Source organism: Notamacropus eugenii, chromosome 3 (assembly GCF_028372415.1).
Source record: "Notamacropus eugenii isolate mMacEug1 chromosome 3, mMacEug1.pri_v2, whole genome shotgun sequence".
NCBI classification, from domain to species: domain Eukaryota; kingdom Metazoa; phylum Chordata; class Mammalia; order Diprotodontia; family Macropodidae; genus Notamacropus; species Notamacropus eugenii.
Window position 1 is genome coordinate 466,370,017 of NC_092874.1, and position 26,855 is coordinate 466,396,871.

General features: G+C 39.9%; 1 protein-coding gene across 10 annotated transcripts in view; it reads left to right on the forward strand.

The window, feature by feature from the left end:
* The window catches only part of CFAP20DC (CFAP20 domain containing), a 215,152-nt gene that overhangs the window by 133,442 nt on the left and 54,855 nt on the right, over positions 1 to 26,855 (forward strand). For 9 of the 10 annotated variants that reach the window (XM_072598796.1, XM_072598803.1, XM_072598800.1 and 6 more), the window contains one exon: positions 19,126 to 19,329. In XM_072598796.1, the coding sequence (XP_072454897.1) occupies positions 19,126 to 19,329 (204 nt within the window). The remainder of the gene's footprint in view (positions 1 to 19,125; positions 19,330 to 26,855) is intronic. The other variant, XM_072598804.1, reaches the window with a different exon arrangement.

A 26,855-nucleotide genomic window follows, 5' to 3' on the forward strand; every position in this document is an offset into this window, starting at 1 on the left:
GCTAACATTTGAGATTATTATCATCCCCATTGGACAGATAAAGAGACTGAGGCAGACGGAGGTGAAGTAAGTGCTTATCAGGGTTCTCCAGCTGGTATGTGTCTGAGGCTGGATTTGAATGCAAGTCCTCCTACCTCCAGACCACTGTGTCACCCCTTTCCCACCCCCACTCCCCGCCTTAGCTTCCCCTTCTTGATTGTAGCTCTCCTCAAACTCATGCTTACAGAGGAAGAAAATTTAAACTAAGAGTACACTGAACATTTAGGGGAAGCTGACACCTGAGTTTCTCTCTGGTCTGTGGATTTTCCCTTGGGTTCCATTACTGATAGTGAGCCAGCTCAGTGGGGTACAAAACACTGTATTTGCTGACATGGCAGAGTGGACCGCACTGAAGGCTGGAGTTCATGCCCCAGTTGGAGATCCCCACCCACTTCAGGATAATGTACACATCCCAGCCCCCAGATAATCTGGGTTTGGGGAGCAGAGGGGAGGGGAGTGGGGGTGGTGATGCAGAAGCAACCTGTACCCAAAAACTTCCCAGCACAGAGGCCTGGGTTTGAATGCCACCTCCACTGTTTAGTTAGCAGCAGGGAGACCACAGGCAAGTTTCCTTGTCCACACAAAGTAGAGAATCCTGCCTGTATTCTTCCTCTTCCCCCATAAGTTGCTCCATCTGTGTGAATGGTTAATAGTCACACTAAGGACACTGCTCCTTAAGACTTCAAACTGCATCTGCACAGAGGGTGGAGAGTTTCCTCACTGAGAGTTCCCAACCCCTGTGAATCCTGTATTTTTTGGCCTGAACCAAAAAAATACATTGGTGTCAGTCCCATACCATCTGTAGAGACTGGATGCGTGTCACAGGAGCACAAGACTTGGAGCCAAAAGGGAACTTAGCTGTCTTGAAGGCCAACCTCCTCATCTTCCATGAAAGACAGAAATTGAGTTCCCAAGTCCACTGTCCAGGGTCCTATATAACACATAGCAGGACAATCATGTGAGGTCAGGGCCATCCCTTCCAAACCCACGCTTAGTTTTCTTTTCTGCTGCCATAGCATTTCTGAATTATGGCTCCAAGTGTCAAACCAAAACTTACTCTGCCCCTAAAGCCTTCCTCTCTAACCTCCCAGCAAAGCAATTGAAACAAAATTTTAAACCCTCTAACCAGTCCTAGAGGACTCCTTCACTTTGTCATTAATCTTTGCAAACTTCTTTTGTGTACAAGAATAAAATGACTTCTCCTGGGTCTAGAGGTCCCTCTGATATGAATAGGAGATACTTTGACATGTCTTTTGTTAGATGGGATCTAGTCCGGTCACCTGTAGGTAAGGATGGCTCAAGCTGCCACTCAGGCAAAGAACCTGGAGCCTGGCGGCTGCAGAAATGAGGAGGTCAAGAGAGTTAGAGGTAGAGGCCCTACCTTTGCTCTAAAGAAAGGTATTCAAAAGAGGCAGCAACAGACTGAGGATTACTATCCTTGTGAAAACCAAATGGCAGTAGAGAATTAGAAGTGAGTGTCTCTGTTCTCATTCAAAATCTATGACTAAGACTCAAGAGAGTGGCTTTATGACATGGGAAATTTCCCATCAAAAGTTTTTATGGTGACATTGAGCAGAAAACTTACCTCTCCCAATGGCCTGATAGAAAGCACAAGTAATCCTAATGCAACTCTTAATGAAGAGGATTTGATGACCCCTTAGTAAACTTCCTACTTGGAATATTCAATTCATATCTTAACAGAGAGCTATTATTAACTTCAAATGATTTTAATTAAGAAAGAACTAGAACCCTTTAGGTTATACTGCTCCCGTGCAGATAGCTGATAATTAAACTTTTCTGCACGTATAACTATGTTCAAACAATTTTGAATGAATCACTCAAATGTTGTAAAATGCAAATGTCATTATGTGCATCTTAAAGATTTAAAGAAAAGATTTCTGCAGTTGCATTTGTCATTTCAACAAGATTGAACTTAATATATGATTATAAGAGGATATTTGGATGAAAAAACAAGCTACAAAGTACAACTCAGATGGCTCATTTAGAGAAAAAAACAACCCTTTTTTACAGAAAAAAAATTGTTTTATGAAACATTAGTTGTATTCTCCATTTTTTATTTCTGTTTGTGGGAATCCAAATTGAATTATAATAGAGTGTTTAGTGATGTTAGCTTGTGTGCCCTATTTCTGTTGCAACCAACTCCTTTAAACCATGAGTCATGAAAATGTAGGAGTAGGTAGATCACATACTTCCATTTTCTTATTAGACTCCAGCAAATTTCTTTTTCTTAAAGTGTTTGTCAATATATTTTAGATTTTAATCACTTTGATTTTCAGTTATTTCTTCCACCTCCATACCCCTCCCAAGGGGACGATCTTCCCTTGTGATGGTAGATACGGTAGAGAATAGTGAATTTTCATAGTTGTATCCAAAAGCAGTTCAGTGTTTCCCATATCTGTAAAATACAGTACCCCAAAAAAGTACTTGATAGGAAATAAAGTAGGTTTATAAAATAGGTTTGGGCTTTTTTTCCCATGATATATTTCCCTAAGGGTAATTGTGGGAAAATAGTCAGGGTCTCTTATGATTGTGAACATCTGAATTTTTTCTCTCCTTCTTGCACTGAAAGATCCTATCACTATCAAGTGACTATTTAGAGGAAAAGACATTGGCAAAATGAGTGAAGAAGCTTCATAGTTTATTAAATGGAAAGGAAAAATCTGATTCTTAGCAGCGTAAATAAAGGGCCCATGTAGACACAGCTTGGGATTAGAACGACTATAGTTTGCTTTTTAATGCAAAGACGCTGTGAAATTTTTACTTGTGTTTTTGATCTTTAGCTCATCATCGTTCCCATTTGAGCATGTGACTAGCCTTTCTTTGAGTGAGTTGTTGTGGTCAGTCTGCAGGGTCTTGAACTCTGCCCTTCCCTGTGTGGGCTCTGAGATCATCAGATTGGAATATCTGAGCAGAAAGGGACATTAGAGTAAAAGTTAAGTAACTTTTCCAGGGTCACTCAACTGGTAAGTGGAACACCTGGGATTTGAATCAAGATCCCAGCACATAATAAACACTTAGCAAATCCTTGTGTCTTCCTTTCCTACCTCCTTCCCTCCCTCTCTCCCCTATTTTTTTCTTTCCTTCTATACTGCGTGTCTCCTTTGCTCAGAGGGAACCTCTTTATAGTGTCTTTCTTTTCCTCTGGTCTGCCAACAGCAGCTTTTTTTTTTTTTGCTAAGTTGTTTAAGATTGACCTCACTTGAAGCAATTTCACTTGGTGACAAATGAAAAGCCCAAGAGACAGTTTCTGGCCAATTAATAATGATTTTATTAATTAGACTAACAGATAATCAATAAGTTGATGGTCAATGGTCTATCTCAGTAACTACAAACAAAGACACAGACATGAATACATAAATACCTTTAGAAAAGGGAGTGCCCCTAAGAGGTAAATAGCCTAATTGGTGAACAGTTGATGGGGGTGGGGGGGAAACTTTCAAATGATGAGTTGGACTAAAAGTCTTCAGCTCCTCCTGCTGAGAATGTGACTTCATTGTGAGACACAGCTGTGTCCAGCAGTCTAGACAAAGGAAGCCATCCCTACTCAAACCACTCGGTTTGGTTTTCTGCTTCAGGAGCTGAGTTACCTTGAATGTAACCTTGAATGTAACCCTAATGGAGGGTTCTAAGGACAGGAGCTTATTTCCTAAGGACCAGAGTTCACCTAGATTAGACACTATTTGTAAGGCCTTTGAGTTCAGTGGGATCCCGCCCAAAACGGAAGAGCATGTACCCAGAGGATTTGGACAATCTCATCTGTCAGCAGTATCCTTCAGAGACTGACTGGCCTACAGGAGCTGGTCCCTGAATGAGGAAATAGAGAGAAAAGCCCTCAAGCCTATTTTATTGATTAGTTATTTTTTTAAAAGGTATTATGTTTTTAATTCCTTATCTCCAAGAACATAGCAATATTCATTGTACAAGTTTGCCACTTAATAAATCTTTGAACTAATGGAGTATGCTACAATACTTCTTTGGGTATTCCCCTAGTAGAGTCTATCAGCTTATTCCTGTTCAGCTTATTAACTGTCACCCACATCAATTTCTGATTTGATAGATATCTTTGACATTCCTTGATATATCTGGGTTCACTGTTCAAAATACAGAACCATAATAATGAAAGAATTAATGTCATTTCCAATATGCCTAGTTGATTACAAAGGAATTTCTCTTAACTTGTTTGAATATTTTGGCTTTTGTCTTGGTGTGCCCTCTTTTACTTTCTCTTTGTTCATCCAGCTGATCCTACTTTAAGTAACACCATAAAGTCACTTTCTGTAGATCATAAACGTCTTGAGGACAGGCACTATTTGGTTTTGTTCTTGCCTTGTGTTCTCACCATCTAGCAGAGTGCCCTGCACACAAAGAACACTCAGCCTCACCTTTCAGAGACCTCTACACAAGTGACTGGGGGCTGTTTTCAAGTTTCCCACCACACATCTTCTCCATCTCCCTAAACATCATTCCACTCAAGAATTTCTCTCTTTGTGGGGGGGTGAGGGCACTGATGGTGATGTTCAATGCTAGTGAGGGCTGTATGTTCACCTGCAGAATATACATTGCTGTTTGGATCAACATGGCTCTATAATATGTTCATAAATCAGAGGTTTTTCAGGTGTGCTCCATGGGAGCCCCAAAACCCTTTCAGGGGGTCCATGATGTCAAAACTCTTTTTATAATAACACCAAGAAGTTATTTATTGGCCTTTTTTGCTCTCATTTGTTCATTGCTATTGGCTTCAGATTCCTCCTTGCAACTCCTTTTAAGAAACTAGCATTTGTCAAAATCAAGGCCACTTAATTTTTTTAAAATATAGTTATTTTTTCATTTATAAAATTCTATTTTAATATGGAATAGGTTTATTTTTGGCATTTTAAATGAAAGTTTTGTGGTTTAATTTATAACACAGTAAATAGTAATAGATATAATAATAGATATGACAAAAACTCTTTGGGTTCCTCAATAATTTTTAAGAATTTAAAGGAACCCTGAGATCAAAACTTTTAAGAACCACTATCATAAATTATATTTAGATTATTTGGGGATATTTTCATGATTGGACCAAGTCGTCTATATCAAATTAGACATTACTACCACTTGGTAATTCTGTAAATGAGTTTAAAAGATTGGCTCCTTTGCTTTATCAGTCAGTCAACACATTTATTAAGGGTATGTTATAGTCCAGGCCATGGGCTAGGTATAAGTTTACGAGTTTAAAGAAGAAAACAGTATCCACCACCAAGGAGCGTACATTTAAATGGAGAGACAGCGAGTGTACAGCATAAATACAAAGTTAATAAACAGAAGTATATATGAAGAAGTTAAACATAAAGGGAGTTTGAGGCCAAGGTACAGGGGAGGAGAGATTAGCGATTCAAGGCACCAAGAAAGGCTTCATTCAAAAAATAGTGCCACAAATGGGCCATTGGCCAACCCAGTCCTTCCTGCTTTCTCACCACCAAATTTCTGAGTATATATACTTAGCTATGTATATATTATATCGCCCCGAGTCGAATGTAAGCACCTCGAAGGCAAGGATTATTTTTTGTTGGATCTTTGCAGTGCCCTCAGCTGATTATTTCCAAGATAGCCTGTCGAAATCTTGTTTGTACATAATTGTTTGCCTCTTGTCTCCCCCATTAGAATATGAGATCCTTGAGGGCAAGGGCTATTTTCTGCCTTTCTTTGTGTCCCCAGTGCCAGGCCTGAAATAAGCTCTTAATAAATACATATTGGATTGGACTGGATTAGATTTGGTGGTAAACTTTGGTTCCCCTTCATCATCAGTGAAGGTATTTACTTCTTCTTAGAAGTAGTCTGCATGATGAATGGGAAAAAACTCCCAGTATTCTTTCTTCTTGAGAATGATGCCTTGCTGACTGCCCAGTGGCCCAGCCCTCTCATTTGTATGTAGGCACAAAAAAGACTGTTTTCTCAGTACAAATTGTGCAAAGACCAGATTATGTCTGAGGGCCTTTTTCATGCTCGCAGTCAAGAATTCAGAAGAAAATTCGGAGGGTGAATGATTCTAATGTCTTTAGAAGCAGTGAAAGGACTTTATGTAGAAGAAAGGACTATCTGCTGGGGGATCTGATGTCACATCCTGTAAAACCACAAACAACTGATAGCATAGTAGATATGGTACAAGTAAGAAAAAGACATGCAATCACAGGTGTTCCCAAAAACTCTCATGGGCTTCCCCTCTCCCCACATACACACACATACTTATACAATTTTCTAAGAAGGTAATAGAACCTTGGAGCAGTGAGATAGCTCAAAGAATAGAGAGCTAGACCTGGAGCCAGGAAGACCTGAGTTCTGATCTGGCCTCAGATACTCACAAGCAGTGTGATGCTGGGCACTTAATCCTGTCTGTCTTAATCTGCTGGAGGAGAAGGAAATGACAAACCATTCCAGTGTCTTTGCCAAGAAAACGTCTCATTGGGAGCATGAAAAGCCAGACACAACTGACCGTGAACCTTATCATTTGAAGCCTGCACAAAGCTAGCGTACTAGCTTTAAGACATTTGTCTTTTTTTATAATGCCTTATTTTTCTAATTTAGAGTGGCAGCAAATGATGTTTTGCCACTTATACATTTTAGTCTATTTGCTAAGCAAGTAATATTTGCAAAGCACCTTGAAATCCACGACTAAGAAAGATGTTATCCTTGTGTAAAGTTAGAAACCATTAAGATAATGCTATTTATCTGGCAACAGTGTAACTGCTTCTAGAGTTTAAATAAAATTTTTCACTGAACAAATGTTTATTAACAGTCAGCCTAGTATAGTCAAAAGTTCTCTGGACGTCAAGTCAGAAGACCTTAATTCAATTATCACCTCCCACACTAGTCATATGACTATGAAAAGGTCATTCATCTTGCTGTGCCCCAGTTTCCTCATCTGTACCAACTTCCAGGTTGTAGGTGGCAAGTGTTCTGTACTCCTTAGGAGCTGTATAGATGTGAGCTATGAAGCGTTGACTGTGTAAGTCTCTGTGCTCAGTGTCATGGGTTTATGATGGGGAGAACAGAATATTCCCTGTTCTCATGGAAGATCTAATCTAGCTCTTAAGTGTATCTGTCATCTCCTCAATGAAACTATTCCCATCATTGGTGCAGATTTCAGCCCAGGAAGGGCCTTCTTGCCCTCTGTTTTCCCATAGATTCTGTGTTAAGGAACTTTTGAATTTGCTTGAAGCCTTCCTCAGGGTCAATATTTCTCTAAGTTTTGAGTCCCAAGACCCTGTTACACTCTTCAATTAAAAATAATTTTTAAAAACATTCTGAGGGGGGCAGAGCCAAGATGGCAGAGGAGAAAGACTCATATACTCTAGCACTTCCCCCACAGCCCACAAAATACCTGTAAAAAATGACTCTCAACAAATTCTAGAACAGCAGAAGCCACAGAACAGAGCGAAAGAGATTTGCAGCCAAAGGTAACCCAGAAGGCCAGCAGGAAAGTTCTGTCTCACAGGATGCTGAGTGGAGCGGATCCCAGCCCTGGCCACGTAGCACTGGGAGGAACAGGACCTGAACAGACCTCCAGGGCAGAGTTCCCAGCAGGAAGAGTCCCAGATACCTCAACCCACAACCAACAAAGAAAACTTCAAAGGTTAGTGTGGGAAGGTTTTCCCAGCAGGGCGAGAGGGGAACAGGGTTCATACAGCAATAGCCCCAGGCAATGGCAGAGGAGGCGGCAGCAGACTGCAGGCAACTGTGGTGGCCAGGAAGCAGCCTGGGTCCATTGTCCAAGCAGCTCAGCTTAAAATCTCTGGCAGTAGGGAGCAGCTGATCTAAACTTCATCCCTGAGTGATGGTCCTGCCCCTACCCAGAGCCTCGGGGGAATCAAGCAGTTGAGTCGAATCTCAGCCTTGAACATGATACTGAGGAGAAGAGGGCCAATAGGACCATCCTTTTGACAAAGGATTCAGAAGTCAAGTTGTTGGGATTGGAAGCTCAATTCCGTGTGGATGGTCTCGGGCGGGTAAAAGTGGGACTTCTAAATCTTAGAGTCTTACGAGGCCCTCCATGAACAGCGGGGATTCGAGAAGGTCAGACTGAGCTAGCTCGGCTAGCTCGGGTATTTCCGCCTCTCCCCGGGAGATACGTGATGGGTGGAGTCTCCCTGCCCTCGAGATTGTCCCGGATTGGAGCACACCTAGTTACCTAACAGCACGGTATTTAGATGCAAACTGTGTGGCTGAAGGTTAAGTAGGATTGAGGAAGCCTGAAAGCTCTCTTAGCACGTAAGGAGCCAAGAGGACAGTAGGCTCCGTTTTCTTCTTTCCTCTCTCCCCTCCCCCTCTCTCCCCGCTTGTACTTCTACTTCCAATCCCTTAAGATCTTAGCCTCCTTAGGAAATCTCCCCCTCTTCCTCCTAAGGAAGATCCCCCTGCACTTGTAACTAGACCCTGAAATAAAGCTCAACCCTTGTTCGACTCTGGAACGTCCTTTCTCTCATATGTGCATCCGGCGTGGCCAGCTGAAGACCTCGGAGGTGAGGTAAGAAAGACTCGGGTAGCCCACACAGGCCTCTAGGTCTGGCATCAAGTAACTGGCTGGGAAAATGCCCAAAAAAGGAAAGAAAAATAAGACCATAGAATGTTACTTTCTTGGTGAACAGGTGTCTCCTCCCATCCTTTTGGATGAGGAAGAACATGGCATAATGTCACAGGAAGTCAAGGCCCCTGCCTCCAGGGCCTACAAAGTGAACTTAAATTGGGCTCAGGCAATAGAAGAGCTTGAGAAGTGAGTCAGCTTACTAAAGGAGAACAAAAAAATGCTGAGGAAATAACACTTTTAAAACGAGGCTAACTCAGTTGGAAAAAGAGGTCCAAAAAGCCAATGAGGAGAAGGAGACTTTAAAAAACAGAATTAGCCAATTGGAGGAGAAGGTTCTAAAGCTCACTGAACAAAATAGTTCTTTGAAAGAGAGAATTGAGTTCAGGGAAATGAAAGACTATGAGATAAACCAAGGAGTTAAAAAACAAACAAACAAACCAAGAGTTTGAAAAAATAGAAGATAACGTGAAACATCTCATTGGAAAAACAACTGACCTGGAAAAGAGATCCAGGAGAGACAATTTAAAAATTATGAAAGCCTAGATCAAAAAAGACCTTAGACATTATCTTCTGTGAAAATATCAAGGAAAACTGTCCTGATATTCTAGAACCAGAGGACAAAATAAATATTGAAAGAATCCACGAGTCACTTCCTGAAAGAAACCTCAAGAGAGAAACTTCTAGGAATATTGTGACCAAATTTCAGAGTTCACAGATCAAGGAGAAAATACTACAAGCAGCTAGAAAGAAACAATTCAAGTATTGTGAAAATACAATCAGGATAACACAGGATCTAGCAGCTTCAACCTTAAGGGATGGAAGGGCTTGGAATAGTGTATTCCAAAAGTCAAAGGAACTGGGATTAAAACCAAGAATCACCTACCCAGCAAAACTGAGTATAATACTTCAAGGGAATAAATGGTCATTCAGTGATATAGAGGACGTTCTAGCATTCATGATGAAAAGACCAGAACTGAATAGAAAATTTGACTTTCAAACACAAGAATCAAGAGAAGCATAAAAAGGTAAACAGAAAAGAGAAATCATAAAAGACTTTCTAAAGCTGAACTGTTTACATTCCTACATGAAAAGATAATATTTATAACTCTTGAGACTTTTCTCAGTGTTTGGGTAGGTGGAGGGATTGTACACACACACACACACACACACACACACAGAGTACAGGCTGTGTTGAATCAGAAGAGATGATATCCACAAATAAGATAAAAATTAAGGGGTGAAGGAGGAAAATACTGGGAGGAGAAAGGGAGAAATGGAATGGGGCAGGTTACAAATTATAAAAGAGATAAGAAAACTCTTGTTCAATGGAGGAGAAAAGGGAGAAGGGGAGAGGGGAAAAGTGAAGCTTACCCTCTTCACATGACCTAAGGAGCTCACTAAATTCAGTATGAAAATCTATCTTACACCAAGAAAGGGGAGAAGGGGACAAGTGGGGTGAAAGGGATGATAGAAGGAAGGGCAAATGGGAGAAGGGAGTAACTAGAAGTAAACACTTTTGGGAAGGGACAAGGTCAAATGAGGAAATAAAAAAGTAAGGGGGGATAGAGTAGGATAGAGGGAAGTATAGTTACTATTACACAACATGATTATTATGGAAGTCTCTTGCAAAACAACACATATTTAGTCTGTATTGAATTGCTTGTCTTCTCAGTGGGGATGGGGAGGGAGGGAAGGAGGGAGAGAAGTTGGAATTCAAAATATTAGAAATGAATGTTGAGAATTATTATTGCTTATAACTGGGAAATAAGAAACATAGGTAGTGGGGTATAGAAATTTATCTTGCCCTACAAGAAAAGAGAGAAGATGGGGATAAGGGAAGGGTAGAGTGTGATAGAAAGGAGGGTACTTTGAGGGAAGGGGTAAACAGAATGCAAGGTATTATGGGGGAGAGGGAGGGAAGAGATGGGGAGAAAAATTGGACTTGTTCCAAAGTGATGTAAAAGCAATTACTATTAAATCAATTGACTGAATTAATTACTGAAACTAAATCAGAGACATCTTTAGTTTGGGGAAAAAATTTTAGTCTTAAGTTTCCTAGAGGCAAGTAAACTTGGGTAAAATTTGTCATAGATGGAAAAGTTAAGGTTTTAGTGGTAAATTTGGTTTTATGATTGTTATTTAATCAGGAACTAGAACATGTAGAGAAAGGCATGTAAGCCACTTAAGACTTCCCTCAAAAGATGTTCTTTAGCCAATGTGAAATTATAGTCATGTCTGAAATCTAGTTATTGGAACTTGCTATTTTAAGATGCTATGGGACTGTTTACCGACTGTTCTTCTGAGTCTAACTCCACATATGGATGGCAAGAAAGGCAGTCTGAGCCTTAAATCCATGATGCCAGTAAGGCTGTGAGATGCTGGTATGAACTGCAAAAGGTGATCTCATGGGAAGGGTGGGAGAGTGGCTGTTCAGCCTGGGCTGAGGTAGGATTCTCCTGACTCAGTTTCCCCACAGACACCTGGCAGACTTTAAGCCTGACTGAATGCAAGTGGACAATCTACTCCTGCCTGGAATTGACATGAGTTTGGGGAGATGTTAGTTTCCTGCAATGTCCCTACTCTTAGTGGCAATTTCCTATACTCAAAAGGTTTGTAAGCTTAATACCAGATCCATTAAATTATAGATTTTTGGTAGGGAAACATCCAAAGTAAGTCTAAAATTAAGCTTTTAGGCTTAGGACTTTAGACCAACAACAACACGTTAGGGTCCTTTAATTCTTAGTAACAGTGTGGAGGCAGTTAGGTGAAGGGCTTGTGAAGTCAGCATACATGGTTATTATTTGTGTCTCAGGTGGTTAATGTTATAAAAAAAAAAATTTGTGGTCTATATTGTAAATGCTTTAAAAGAAGTATCACCTGACCGAAAGTTGGAATTGTGCTATGTGATATGAACTATGTTAAAAATGAAAAATTTAAAAAAACAAATTCTAAAAAGAGTTCCCTTGGTCTCAATAGCCTGCCAGAGGGGGGCCATGATCTCAGAAGGCTGAAGTCCCCTAATCTCAGCCTTTTCACGTGGTATCAGCACCAGGGCAGCCACGTGGGCCTCCACTCCTCTTCCTGCCACCCATTTCCTCAATTATATCCCTTATTCTTTTGTTCTTTATCCATCCATTAACAGCAAGGCCCTGGGTTCGACAGCAACAATAAAGACAAAAGCAAAGTAGTCCCTGCCTTGCTTGAACATGGAGCATGAGGAATGTGCTAAGGCTTGCTCTGCCCACCCTGTATACTACCATGTCCCATGGGGTTTTGTTTTCAACATTTGTGTCTTCATGGAATGACTGGGGAAACATCTGTGTTGAAAAGATGGGGTTTGTATCTAGGAGCAGCTTGAGATCTCAGAAAGCCCTGTATGTTTTCATTTCACAGTCCACACTGAGTTGACTTTTCAAACCTGGACCACTTCATCATTTAGTGCCTCTTCTCAGACACGTGCACACAGAAGCATACACACACACGCGCACACACACACACACACACACACATCCCCACAATATTATTCACAAACAGAAGCTTCTGGAATATTTCTCCCTCCATAGGGACACCCACAGACACCTGGAGCAGGACATTTTGCATGAAGGTGGTAAACACCATTGGCCAACATGTTTCCCTATTTCATACTCTGCTTGAAATTAAACCTGAACTATGGAAATACCCTGATTTTAGCAGTAAGCTGCTGAAAAATTGAAGATTACCAAACTACTCTTTCAGTGTAACATTAAAATGAAAAGTTCAAATCAATGCTTTTTTAAGGAAATGAATTCTAAACCCTGGTAGTAAGCTGAATTTCAGAATGAACTATCATAGCAAAATATAACTAACGTGTTTCCATTTAGGTCATTGATTGTGCGTTATTTTTATAAAATATATCAGTATGTCAAGGCTCTCTGATTTGTGAAACAATGATACTAATAGCAGTTGCCTGTGACTTAGTAACTAAGGCTTAATTGCCTGTAACTCAAAATTAAGTTTACTCACTTGCCAATGGTCACACAACTAGTACATGGGAGAGGCAGGATTCTAACCCAGTTTTTCCTGAATCCACATCCAGCACTCCATTCACAATGCTCTGTATGCTACATCTCTCTTCTACAAAACTACAGCCACTGTGATTCTGGGTCCTTCCCTCCAGTGATTATCTCCATTTGGGTTTTAGATGCTGTTTTACCTTGAGCTTCTTGAATGCAGAGAACTGTCTTATGCTGTTCTTGGTATCTCTATCCCTTAGCACAGTAAAAGAGTTCATTACTAAATGTTTACTAAATGACTGCCTGAATAAAATAGTCGATGTGGTCTTAGAAAACACATTTCAAAATACTTAGGAGCTATTGCACTGTCGCTTGTAAAAATCTCCCCAGAACATTGACATTGTTGCTTTGGAAAGGTGAACAAATGTGAATGGAGTAGAATTTTTCAAGGTTACTCATTTTAGAAAGGAAATTACCAAAGACAGAATTGGGTATGAGTATGCTTAAGGCAAGCTGAATGATACTGACCTAGCACATGTCCTTAGTTCTGTCAGATGGCCTGCCTCCTAATTGATGCTACAGGCTAGAACATTCTTTATACTTAGCAAAACTCTTAGTCCAGCACTCTGGTTTCATCTTCCATTGGTTCTGCAGTTTTTAATCACCCATTTTACACACTTGGAACTCAGGCTAAAAGGTACAAGATATTTTCAGTTGAATTGTGATTGCTTATTTGCTATTACCCTCCAATCTCTGTATGTAGCTACTGTTTTACTTTTTATTCTTATCATTAGTGGATTTTATTCTCCAATGAGCTAATCAGTAAATTACTTTGTAGGAGTAAATTGCTTATCTGTGTGAATTAAGTGAACTTTTTCAGAACCCCATTTGGTAAATGAAAAGTATTTTACTAAAAGTAGTTTAGTACCCTGACAAGACTGTTTTGTATTATTATTATGAACAGATTTGGGGGTTAAGCAAGTTTAGTCAACATTAAGAAAAATAGTACATAAGGCCTAAAATTATTTGAAAATGGCAAGGGAAATTTGAAAGACTTTGGGTAAATGGATATCTCTGTCTTTTTTCTACCTATTATATTTGTGTTTAAAAAACTGGACAGATCACTGTATGCACACTTTAAAAAATTAGTAGATGGAAACTTCTGGATCATGCAGGCAGAAGGATGGAGGACTGAACATTTCCCCTGATTTCCATAATCTCTTACACCTCTGTTGAATAGAAATTATGCACCAAAGGTAAAGCAGCTTAAGCTATTTCCATGGTCTAGGACACCCAGAACACAAAAGGAGTTTTACAAAAAAAAACCAAACTAACCCAAAGCAACAAATTGATACTCACTGACCCTGAATTCACATAGCATTCATTCCCCACCTCCCATGCTACCAGCAGCAAAGCTACACTAACAAATTCAAGGACCAGATACAGACTTAGAACAGAGCCTATGTCTGTACCATGTCCCCCCTCACTCTTCCTAGTATTGTGGAGACCCCGGCTTCAGGTGCAGAAATTTGCCCTAGCTATGATAGGCATGGACCCAGCCCTTCAGGAGCAAAACCTACCCCATAGCAAAAATACTGTAAAGCTCTGAACTTCCAGTGCTAAACCAAAGAACTAAGGAACAGAGAAAGTGGGGGCTGATTACCAGGAGAGCATACTGTGAATGTGGGGAGCCATGCAGCACTCTACTACCCCTGAAGGAAGAGCACATCATCTAGCCAGGGCTGGTTCTGACCATCCAGAAATCAACTGAGGCAGAGACCTAGACTGATGAACTTTAAATTGCCTAGCATGGGAGTAGGCTGAGATGCTGTGATCCAGCCCCCAAGGAAACCATAGTTAGAGGGAAGAAAGAAAGTGAACAAGAGGGGAAATAAGATAGAGGAAAGAAACAGACTGAAATCATCAAAGTCTTACAGAAGAAGAAATTTCAAAGACTTTGAATATAAGCAGATAAATCAACAGGGAAAATAGTATTAGCAGAAGGAAATATGGCCTTCAGATCTAGTAAACAAGTTCAAGCATCTGTGAATAAATACTGCAAAACAAAGAAAAATCATCCACCTCTTGATAGGACAGAGGGTACTATGGAACATGAGGAGAACATGGAACCACAGCATCCTGTTCCTGAGTGGTTCAAAATCTGAATCATGCGAGTAGAATTTATGTCCTGCATAGCAAAAATTATGGATAGAAAAGAAAACTGAAATTTGCAATGGCAAACCTTCCCAAAGAATCCAAAGAGAAAGCAGTAGATTGGGAATACAACTACACAAAAATGAAGGACAATCTAGAAGAAGATAAGCATAAAACAATAGCATGAAAATATGCCAACTGTGCGAGCAGAACACACTGGTCTTTAAAGTAGGATACATAAAGACAGCCTGAAGATAGTTGGCCACCTGAAAGAGTACACCTTGTAAGAAACAATAGAAGAGAATTGCCCAGATCTTCTAAAAATAGAAAAAGAAATACCAACTGAAGGAATTCACAGATAACCTCTGGAAAACAAGTAAAAACAGGGCTGCAAACTCCTAGACGTATAGTAGTTAAATTTAACAATTCAATCTTAGTAACAAGTTCTGCAGATGAACAGGAGAAAGACTTTCAAATACAAATGAAAGAAAATTTAAATAACATAAGACTATTCTGCCACCACCATAAGACATAGGAGAGAATGGAATAATGTCCAAAGAGCAGTGGAGTTCAAGATTCAGCTCATGATGATCTGTCCTGCAAATCTGAAGTCAACTATACGTGAAAAAAAAGATGGACATTCATAATAAAGAGGTATAGGAAGCATGTTCCAAAGAGCTGAAGAGATTATTTGCTTCTCAGATACCCCAAACAGCAGAAATGCAAGAGTAAATAAGTGCAACAGGCACGGATAGCGATAGCGACAGAGTGACAGCAGAGAGGCCAGTGAGAGACATCTTTATACACTATATATACATATATACACATATATACATATGCACATATGTATATATGTGTGTATATATATATATATATATACTTATATACATATGTGTGTGTGTGTGTGTGTGTGTATACACACGAGATACACAGTATGGCAGGGGAAGGCAGAAATCTAGTGGACACAGTGAAGAAGACAAGGGCCCTTATGGCCAGAACCTGGTGCACCCTGACTACAAGAAAGTCAATGTTCTGTTTTGTTTTTAATGGGATAACAGGGAAAAGTACATGAAAGGAGTGGGGAGAAGAGGAAAAGAGAGGACTGTGTGCTGAGATCAGATCAAAAGCTAGTAACAAGGAGAAGGTGATTCCTATGGTCTCAGAAAAAAAGTCTACAGGGGGATGGGGGAAGGATTGAAAAGGGGAGGAAAGGAAGAAGGCCTTACTTTGTTTGGTGGGATGGTGTTCTACTGATGAGTTTTTCAGTGAGCAAAGACAGGTGGTCTATGAAGGGTAATAGGGCCTTACTCTGGTTGTGTTTTAGGGGACTTTGTGTTTGAAAAGTCTAGTCATCCTATATCAGGAATGAGGTTAGTTAGAAACCCTGGGAGCAACTGGACCCAGGGAGGAGAAATTTTGAGACAAATGAGAAAAGAAAGGTAACTAGTGATATGGGAGGTGATATAGATCAATGGCAGGCTGCATAATCGAAGATTGGGGGTGGGGTAGCATGGGATAGTATTCTCTCTGACACTTGCAATAATTGGTATTGTTCTGAGAATAAGGCAGAGTGGAAAAGGGGAATCCACGGAGTAAGTTCTACAAGACAGTGTCAGAAACTGCCTAGTAAGGAGATCCTAGAATGGATACCTTGGAAGCTTTGCTTGGATGAGGAATACAAATAAAAGAGAATCAAGCAGTTATAGGGGATATAAACCAGAGAATAAGCATCTGAAACCAACAGAATGGTTAATGAAAAGAATAAGCAAAATCTTTTGGAAAGGGATAAAAAATGAAATTTAAGAAACTATTGTGTAAGACTAATTTAAAGAGAAAAGGAAGGGGGAATCTGCTTATCTAATTGAGAAGGAAAGGGGAGGATTATTAAAATAGATAAAAGCATGAAAGAAAAAGGAAAGCAAGCAAAAACCCAAAAGAAAAAGAGTAGTAAAGGAGAAGAGGAGATGTGCAGAAGAAAGAACCAGTAGGAACAGAGCCACCTTAAAAAAAAGGTTAAGGTACAGTAACTGAAGGAACATAATCCTGTGTTTACAGGAGAAGAGGAAACTTTTATTTATTTATTTATATACATACCTGTGATACTTTATACGTGTGTGTGTGTGTGTGTGTGTGTGTAGGTATATGTATCTTGGGAAAAACCCAATATTAGAGATAGAAAGGTGGAAGAGAATATAAACGTAACTCTCATGTGCATGGATTAAACAGTCCAATAATAAGGAAAAGAGTGACAGATTGTATAAGAAAACAAAATCCTACAGTTTGTTGCTTACAGGAAACAAATTTAAAAACAAAGAAATACACAAAACTAAGGGGGTGGAAAAGTGTTTTTACCTTTTATCAAATTAATCTCAAAAAAGTAGTATCTGCATTCGTGCTATCTCATACACCAGAAACATAAACAAAAATTTTTTTAAAAGATAAAAAGGAAGCTATATTATGCTGAAAGGAACCATAGGGAAAGAAACCTTCGAAGTCATCTAGTTCATCCCATATGTTTTAAAGATGAGGAAACTGAGACCTGGGAGAAGTGACTTACCCAAGGTCATATAGTTAATTGACAGAGCTGAGATTTGAACTCATGTCTTCTGACTCCAAGTTCTGTTTTCTCACTGTACCACATACCATGCAGCCTTCTGAGAAGGCTAGCAATTCTGACTTAATCATCTTTCATGTGGACCAATGGGAAAGTTACATGAGTAGGACAATTAGCCTCTTGATCCTATGAGACCTCCAAGCCTTCTCCAGAACATTACCCTTATATTTTTTAATATCTCAGTGATTCAGGTAAGAAGTAAACCCAACTTGTCTGTCTTATGGTATAGCACTAGGAAGCAAGTACCCCTCACATTGTAGTAGTTAAAGTATATTTTTGTCAAGGTGTGGGTAGCATTCTTTACCCTAAACAATTTCCAGCCATACAAGCAACATTTTAGAAGTTCTTTAAAATCCAGTTTCATGGAAGCCACGTTTGTCTGTAATACTGTGCAGTATGTCCTACAACAGTAGCAACAGAAAAATGGAGCATTCTGCTACCAGATGTTATTGGAACCAAGAAAAAGGCAAGAAATCTATCTTTCACTTAAATTAAAATCCTGCATCAATTCCTGATGTTAGGAACTATTTACTTTCTCTCTTAAAGATAATGGGTTATAATAACATCCTTGAAAATGCTATATTACTTTGGCACAGTAGAGCACAGCTGAGTGTGGTATTAATCTGTAGTAATAAAGTGTAATGTATACGGTAGCATCAAAGTATAGTAGAGTGTAGCGCCCTATTAAAATAGTGTAATATAGTGTGTTGTACTAAAGTACAGGTATAGTAAAGTATGATGTAGTGTAATGTACAGCATAGTGTAGCGTAATAAAGCATGGAACGGTAAGGTGTAGTATAGTACAGTGTCGTTTTGTCAAGTGTAGCATAGTATAGTAACATACAGTAAGGTACGGTATGGTTAGGTATGGTACGGTGTGATGCGGTGCGGTGTGGTATGGTATGGTATGGGTCTTTGTTGCCACAGATCTTTCTGGAGTCCAGGTCTTAGAAATTCATACCATTGTCTCTTGCCCTTTGATAGCTTGGCCCCAGCAACTGTCCACAAGAGTAGCTTGGACTTGTTAGGTAAAAAGTCTGGGCTAGCTTTAATCCCCATTCAGTACAGCAGGCCCAGAAAGACTCACAGTTTGCTCACCAGCAGGCAGATCTTCTTTTAGCCCCTTGACCTTTCACCTCAAGACCTCAGTTTCCTTCTAGAATGACCCTCTTGTGGCCTGTATCTGTGCCATTGGTACAACATGACATGACATAACAGTCCTCCCACCCCCATCACATACTATCATGTTAATGCCAAATGCTTTTTGATGGCTTCTCAACATCATTCATGCTCCATCTTAATCTGATATGACTTGAATGTCCTTGCTCCAGCCTTTTTTTTTCCAAGTATAACTGCATTTTCACACATTCCTCATTCATACTGCCCCTTTTACAATTTTTGTTTCTGTATGTGGCTGACTTCTGAGATGGGCTTGTATTCTCCACAGAAAAAGAAAAGTGGTATTCAGTAAGTTTTTGTCTAAAGAAATTATGATAATAATTTATTTTTACCAGTTGCTTTAAGACTTACGAGTAGTGTGTACATTATTTCATGTGTTCTGATTTGAACTATTTGTTTGTTGGCAGTTAATTTAATTTGAAACCAAGTCACATTGTATTTTCTGTTTTCTTAATTTTTCCTTCTATGTCTCCTCACTCTCCCTCCCTTAATATCTCTCTCTCTCTCTCTCTCTCTCTCTCTCTCTCTCTCTCTCTCTCTCTCTCTCTCTCTCTTTTGGTAAGGAATATGACTGGACAAACTACCAGCCAAGTCAGATGAGTGAATCGGAGCTGCAGATGCTGGCCAGCATGAGAAGGCAACAGATTGAAGAACTGGAGGATGTCGCAGCATCTCATGGTCTCAGTGCATCTCAGGTCGACAATTGTAACGTCAGCATCAGTAGCAGCAGTGATGATACCACCACCTGGAACTCCTGCCTGCCCCCAGTGAGTCCAAATGTTCTTTCTCCATCTTTGTTTTGCACTGCCCCAACTCAGAAAGTCAGAGCACAAAGGAAGGGTGTTTACCAGCTGGGTCCGTGTTTTTCATTCTCATTCACCATCATTTATTTCTTAATTGTTCAAAGGTATAGGATTTATTCAGTTCAGCAAGTTTTTGTTAAATGTGGACCGGAGACAAAATACGAGCAGGAACAATCCCTGCCCTCAGAGTACTTATGTTCTGTGCAAGGAAGCTGCTGGTCCACAATTAAGTAAATGCAAGATGCAGAGAAGGGCTTTTTTCCAATTGGGAAAGGTCAAGAAAGTTCTTCTAGCAGGAGTGCCATCTGAGCTGTGACTCTGAGGCAGAATTGAGGAGGGGGAGTAGACAGGGGAAGAGCCAGTGATGGAGAGCAGGAGCTGGGCCAGGTGGGAGTGCCACAGGGTATAGGAGAGGAGATAACTTGAAACAGCCTGGGAAGTTGCCTTCACATGTAGAATCAATATCAAACTACTTGCCTTCTCAAGGAGGAGGGTGAGAATTTGGAGCTCAAAATTAATGTTAAAAATTGTTTTACATGTAATTGGGAAATATTTAATAATGAAATAAATACTTTAAAAGCTAAGGTGAAGACAGTTGTGGAAAGTTTTAATATTATACATAATTTTAAAACTATGTACGAAAGACTCATGGAATTAAAAATCCAAGATGTGAACCTGCCCTCAAGGAGCTGGCAGTCTGGTTGGATGTAGTCATGTAACATATCAAATAATCATCAGTTCCCCACAGCAGCCCAGGCCAGCATGAGATTGATTGCCAAATGATTTGAGCAGGTAGAGAGGGCTGGGATAGGTTGAGGAGATCTTGAAAGAGGAGGGCTTGGAGGATTGGAGGTGAAGTCAAGATTGTCCTCCTTCATGGGGTTTTCCAGTTTTCCCCCGAGTGGTGTTCCCTTATGTTAGTTATGCTGTCGTTATAGGAGAAAGATTCAAGCAGGTACATTCCACTCAGCAGTCATGCGTGGAACCAGGATATGAAAATTGAGACTAGAGCAGCAAGTAACAAAGGCATCACCTGAGAGTTGCAAATATAATTTGCAACAGAATTGAAGTCTGGCCTTATAAAAGCCATTGCACAAAAGCAATTTGAACCCCAAGAAGAAAACTGTGGACTCTGATAAATTCTCTTTGTGGAGCAGTTCCCAAAGTGACAGAATAGAGGAGGAGCTAAAGGCAGGATTATTTATGCCCTAAGAGAGCCAGCCAGATTGTTGCCTTGGATACTGTGTCCTGCTCCTCGCAGTTCTGTTCTCTGGCAGCCGGGCTGCATGAGTGCCTTCCTCTCCCAGTGCTGCTGCTGTTGTGTCTAATCATATATGTGTCTTTTGGACAAAATAAGAAGATTGAAAATAATCCATTGTTATACAAAGAAAAAACGTAAGGCCTTACCTTTAATCTTAGAAGATACGTTGGTTATTCCATCAAATTCAGGGTCTTCAGAAATCAGAACTATGTGATCTGGAGTGCAAAAACGCACTAGCAAACTCTGCATCTTGTTCTTTGTCTAAGGCCCAATACAGTCTATAAATATGATCCAAATTTCACTGAGAGTCACAGTGGAGGAACATTGGAAGGGGAGTCATCTAAGAGCTCATCTCTAGCTTCAAGGCAGTGATATGCCAAGGGGTAATGAGATAGTGTCTTTAATTGCTTTGAGTAATGAAGGAAAGTAACCCAGTAATAATATTTGTAATATTCAGTCCTCTAGAGAAAAGCAAAAATAGTCACTGTAGGAATTCTTGTCATCTAGTCATGGGCATTTCTAGGTGGTTTGTTTTTTCCCTTTGTCAGGACCATGATTTCATTGGTGTACAGATCTCCCAGTGTGGGAGTTCCCTCTGCTGGGGCAGTAGGGCCACTCCTCTACAACTTCTAGTCTCCAGGAGTTTCCCGAGCCTCCGAGTAGTCCAGTGACTTGTCCAGGGTTCTACAAACAATGTAGGTCAGAGACAGGGTCTGCCCTCTGTCCATACTCTTCTGCTCTGTGCTATTCAAAAAAATAACACCAACCATATTTAAACATCAGACACTCCAAGAGTGTACGCTTGTGTTGTCCTCAGTGTTTTCCCCTCCAATATATTCCCAGAATAACGATCTCCCTCATCACGTGGTTCAGCGATCAGCAGAGAAGCAGTGACTTGGGGAGGTCAAGCTTGGTTCAACATTTTCCATCATGACTTCACACACATCCCGTCTGAAAATGGAAATGCCCACCCAAAAGAAAACATTGCCTCGCAGAATGTGGGCTTCCCAGCTTTCCACAGCATACAATGAAATGTTTATGAAACAACCCCTGTGCAGGCTCTTAAGATTGAAGTGATACAGTCCTCATTCTCAGGAAGTTCATGAGCTTTTGGGACAAGACTTGCACACAGAGAACCAGGGAAGGTGCTGGGAACAACTTGACTAGGGAGACATCACTGGGGGATTCTGGGAAGGCTTCCTGGAGGAGATGTCACCTAAGATGGGCCTTGAACGAGGGTCTTTGGCAGAAATTGGAAGGAATGAGGCTATTCCAAAGTTAGTTCATAACAAAGAAAGTCCCAGAAGGAGATGGAGAAATGCCCTGTTTTCATTATTAGCAGTATCATTGAGAGTAATATGTGTAAATTAAAATGTGTTTAGATACATTTGTAAATTTCTCAATTAAGATAATTGACGTAGTTATCCTTGTTGCAAATTGTCTTTTTTGGGCATCTCTAAGTACATCAAGTTCCCTGGGAAACCCATTAGACTTTGATAGACAAATTTTTCAGCATTTCAACTTGTAAGGAAATTCAATTAAAATAATTCTTTGCAACTTCTGTGAAAACCAGATTTCAAGTAATCAGTTTTGTTCAGTTTCTGTTCAGTGGCATTCATGACAGCCTGGAGAAAGGAGTAGTGAGAGAGTTCTAATGGATTTTTAAATGAATTTAGAATTTTGAACAATTTTTATTGACATGAATAGAAAAATTAAACCCTGTTAACTCATAAAGCTTTTTTTAAAGAGCAATTAAAGGATAAGATTTTTAGAATAATCATAATGGCAGGTCGAATATCAGGAAGTGTAGCTGAGCTTCCTTACACTGCCCAAGCTCTCCATATCTCCAAAAAAGATTTAGAAAATGTACCAGACTGAGTCCTTATTGGGAAATCCAAGAAAAAAATCACATTCAGTCATTTTTCCAGGCCAAATCCACATAGGGAGAGAGGCAGAAAAATCTGTGGACTCTGGAGATGGAGGTCTATCCTGGCATGCCCGTATGGAGCATTCTAGCTTTGTGCACTGCCTAGTTCTCCATTACAGATCTACGGCTGACTGAGGAGGGAGCCTGTGCCTATGGGTGGCAGTCCAGGCTGAGCAGTGATCATGAGCCCTAGGCTGTATACCAAGCAAGGAGCAAGGCCAGAAGTTTTATGGTTCTCACCCCAGGAGCAGAGTGTGATTTCTATTCAGACTCCAATTCAGTCTGAAGCCTACAATATAATAACAAGGATAGGAATCCCAGACCACAGGGACCCTGTAATTGTGTCATTCTGAACCCCTGCTGATGCACTACAGCAACTCCTCTGCAACTGTAATCTTACAGAGTTGCCTATGCCACTGACAGTCTCAGTGACTTGCCCAGGGTCACACATACAATATGCCTTGGAGATGGAACTTGAATCCAGGTCTCAAGGAATAATAGTCACCTGAGTCCAGCAGCAGTCCACCAGAACTCCGAACAGAAGAAACCCATAGGCATATTCCTCAGACCCAAACCAAGGTCAGGAACTTACAGAGCTCAGATAGCGATGAAGGTATGAGCAGTGAGGAGAGGATAGAAGAGAAGGGTGTACAATGATCAGACTTGGCCCTAGATCAGACCGTTTTGAGAACACTGAAAATTTGCAGGTCCCCAGACTGAGCTGTCCCTGAGATTCTAGACTTACATGATTCTCCAATAAAATAGTAGTGAGACCCTCCCCAAAATTCCCTCTGAGTGCACAAAGCCTGGACCTGACATAAAAGTCTGAAGCCAGAAAGTAAACTAGAAGAATGAGCAGACAAAAAAAAGAGAGAGAATCTTATGATAAAATGTTATTGTGGCAACAGGGACCCTCAAGGCACCAATCTAGAAGAGTGACTCCAAAACAGCTATAAGCAGAGCCTCACATGAGGTCTGAGTTATAAAACTCATTATAAAATGCAGCTTGGGCACAAAATGTTTTATATAAATTGAATGAGGGCACAGGAAAAAAATGGAAAAGAAATGAGACATGTAAGAAAGAAAGGAATTAAGAGCTTGGGTCAAGAGGTACAAAACCTTACCAAAGCCAGAAAATTCCCTGGAAATTAGAGTAAACTAAATAGATGCAGTGACACCTTGACACAGCAAGAAATATTAAAACAAAATCTGAAGACTGAAAAACTAGGAAAAAATGTAAAATACCTAATACCAAAAATAACTGACCAGACCTGGATATCCTGAAAGCCATTACCAAAAAGAATGAAATCATAAAAGGAAACAGCCCAGATCTCTTAGAACTAGGGGACAGTGTGTAAGTAGAAAGAATCCACTGTTCATCTTCTGAAAGAAACTTCCAAGTGAAACTCCTAGGAAAGGATACTCAAAATCCAAAGATTAAAGGTCAAAAAAAAAAAAAAAGATGCTACAAGCAACCAAGAAAAAAAATTCAAGTCCTGAGGAGTCACAGTCAAAATCACACATGATCACACATGGGCACTGTTCTAAAGAAGTGGAAAGCTTAGAATGTGATAGTCCAGAAGACTAACAATCTTAAACTGCTTACATTCTAATTTGGAAAAGTGTCCATGCTTCTGTTCCCTCAGAACCTTATCATCATTAGGTAGTGATAAAGGATATCTAATTAGAGGACTGGGAGTGGCTCTCATATTTTGATGATTTTAAAAAGAAAAACGGAAAGGGAGGGGAAGAGGAACATACTAGGAAGGAAAGAGAGAGAAAGATAGAGAAAACCTTCATCCCACACGTCTGCCTTAAATAATCAGGGAATGTTTCTTCTCTGCTGGTAGGAATATCACAGGTGTTGAGATCTGTCCTAATTTTAACATTGAAGAAGATTCATTCTCTGCTTTGCTGCTGCACCTTTGAGACGGTGAAGCCTTTCCATCTGACTTGCAACTCAGACCTAACGTCTTCATTCCCTACTAGAATATGAGCTCCGTGAGAGCAGGAAATTGCTTTTCTGTTTGAATCTCAGCTCTTTTTCATTCATTCATTCATTCATTCATAGATTTAAAACATTATTCCATTGTAAATAAACCATAAGACCAAACCTCATTACTCTAAGATAATCATTGCTTCAAGACAAATTTTGGAAAAGAATGCTTGACATACATGTAACATAAGCAAAGATGGCCATCCTTCATTCATCCAAGTTAAATAATTCCTCAGCCTAATAAAGAATTAATTCATTTGTGCCTTCAATTCAGGGAAGTGACATGGTACCTTTATCTACGTATCACATTGAATCACTCCCTTGAATTGAAAGTTGGAGAAAAAAAGATGAGTTTCACAAATTGAATTTAGTCAGATGACTGGCATATGGGGGAGGTATTTAAAAATTATTTGAACAATCCTAACTAATAACCTTGGAACATTCTTGCCGTTTTTAATTTTACTTAGTAACACAAAAAATATTTCCTTTGCCTTGTAACACAATAGCATTTTTAACAATGTTCTTTGCAGTCCTTTCTTAACATCCTTCCCACCCTTTTCCAAAAGCAAAGCTCTCTAATCTCAGTGGCCATTCATTGGTGCAAATACTGTTTCCTTGGGATTTGTGCATAGCAACAGCGCCACCCAGAGGATGGTTTGCTGAGCTTCTCGTCTTTGCTGTACCATTTGCTGATTGTTACCTAGCATAGGGCAGTGCCATTTTCTGTGGTAACCTTCTGGTTACATGTATGTTACATGCTAGCACTTGGGCTCTGGCTCATTATGGCTGATTTAGAATTGCATTTCCTCCTTTATGTTCAGGTTCATTAACTGCTCACTACTTTTGAGCTATAATGAGGTTTAAAAAATTGTCCAGAACTGAAGAGAGAGTTGATTTTGCTGAGCTGCAGATAAATCAGATGAGCAGATGTTCTTATGCAACTATAAAAATGACAGACTAAAAACTGTATTTTATGGTTAGTGTAATATCTGTGCTGTCAGAGAAACTGTTGAAGTCTGCAAGTTTCTTAACGGTTGGTTTAAATTCAGTCAACACCTTAAACAAAAAACTGTTTCTTTTTTAGCCTGTTACTTAATTTCTATTTCTGTCACCTCTGATTAAACAGCAGAACTTGATTAACTTAAATATCAATATCTGGATATGTCAACGAGAAGCTTTAAGTTGTAAATCAGTGAGCATCGCGAATGCGTGTCCGCCGTTCATGTTTTGTACTTTTGTGCCTGGACTGAGATGGAAGGTGTTGCTCTTTGAGAACTGAAGCAAGGGTCATGTTACTCCTGTGGCACATTCCCTCCAGGGTGATGGGCTACAGTGATTATGAGCAGTAGGGCAGTGGAGTGGATGAAATCCTCTACTTGGAACCAGGAGGACCTAGGATCAAATCCTGCCCACCTATTAGCTGTGTGACCTTGGACAACCCATTTAACCTCTTTGTGTCTCAGTTTCTTCATCTGCAAGAGAGGATGAGAAATAATCACTGTAGTGCCTTTTCTCACAGAGTTGTTGGAGTTTCAAATGAAAAAAATCTTTATACAGTGCTTTATAAAGCACCCTACTATATAAATAACATCAGCTGTTATTATCATTGTTAATATAATAATTCTAAGGCCATACCCCCTTGTTTCTGTTATCTAAATTACTATAAAAATCAAGGTCATTTCTCTTTATCATGGCTCTTGCCCTGGCACCAAATGAAAGCAAGTCTTTGCGCTATATGTATATGCATACATTCCTGTTTCATGGGGCTGTGTACATATGTATGGAGGGAAAAAGTGGGGAGAGGGAGAGAGATATTTCAAAGTATACTTAGTGACAAGGTTATCAAAATAGTTCATAGATGAAATAGCCTTGTACTTGAACCCTCAGAACACTATTATATCCTTAGTGAAAGATACGTTAATGGAGAAGAGATTGTTCTGACCATCAACGTTGGAAAAAACAAAGTGGATGAATATGACATGACCAGATGTGTAAGCCTACCAGAATAGTGACGACTTGGACAAACTTTTCAGAAGAATAATGAACCAGGCCAAGAGCTCAATAGGAGAATAAATCCAGGCTAGATTGAACTGGAGAAACTGAAATTTTTCAAAAAATATATATATTGAATTGAGGGGAGTAGAGATCCTAGAGTGCCTGAAGGAATCAGATACTTTCCCAAGAGTGCTTTAAGGTTACAAATCATAGCACATCACAACATCAGAAGAATTAAAATGACAGTAACTTAAAGGGATATGAGAAGATGACATATGGTGATTTTAAGCCGGTATGTTACCAGTTACATG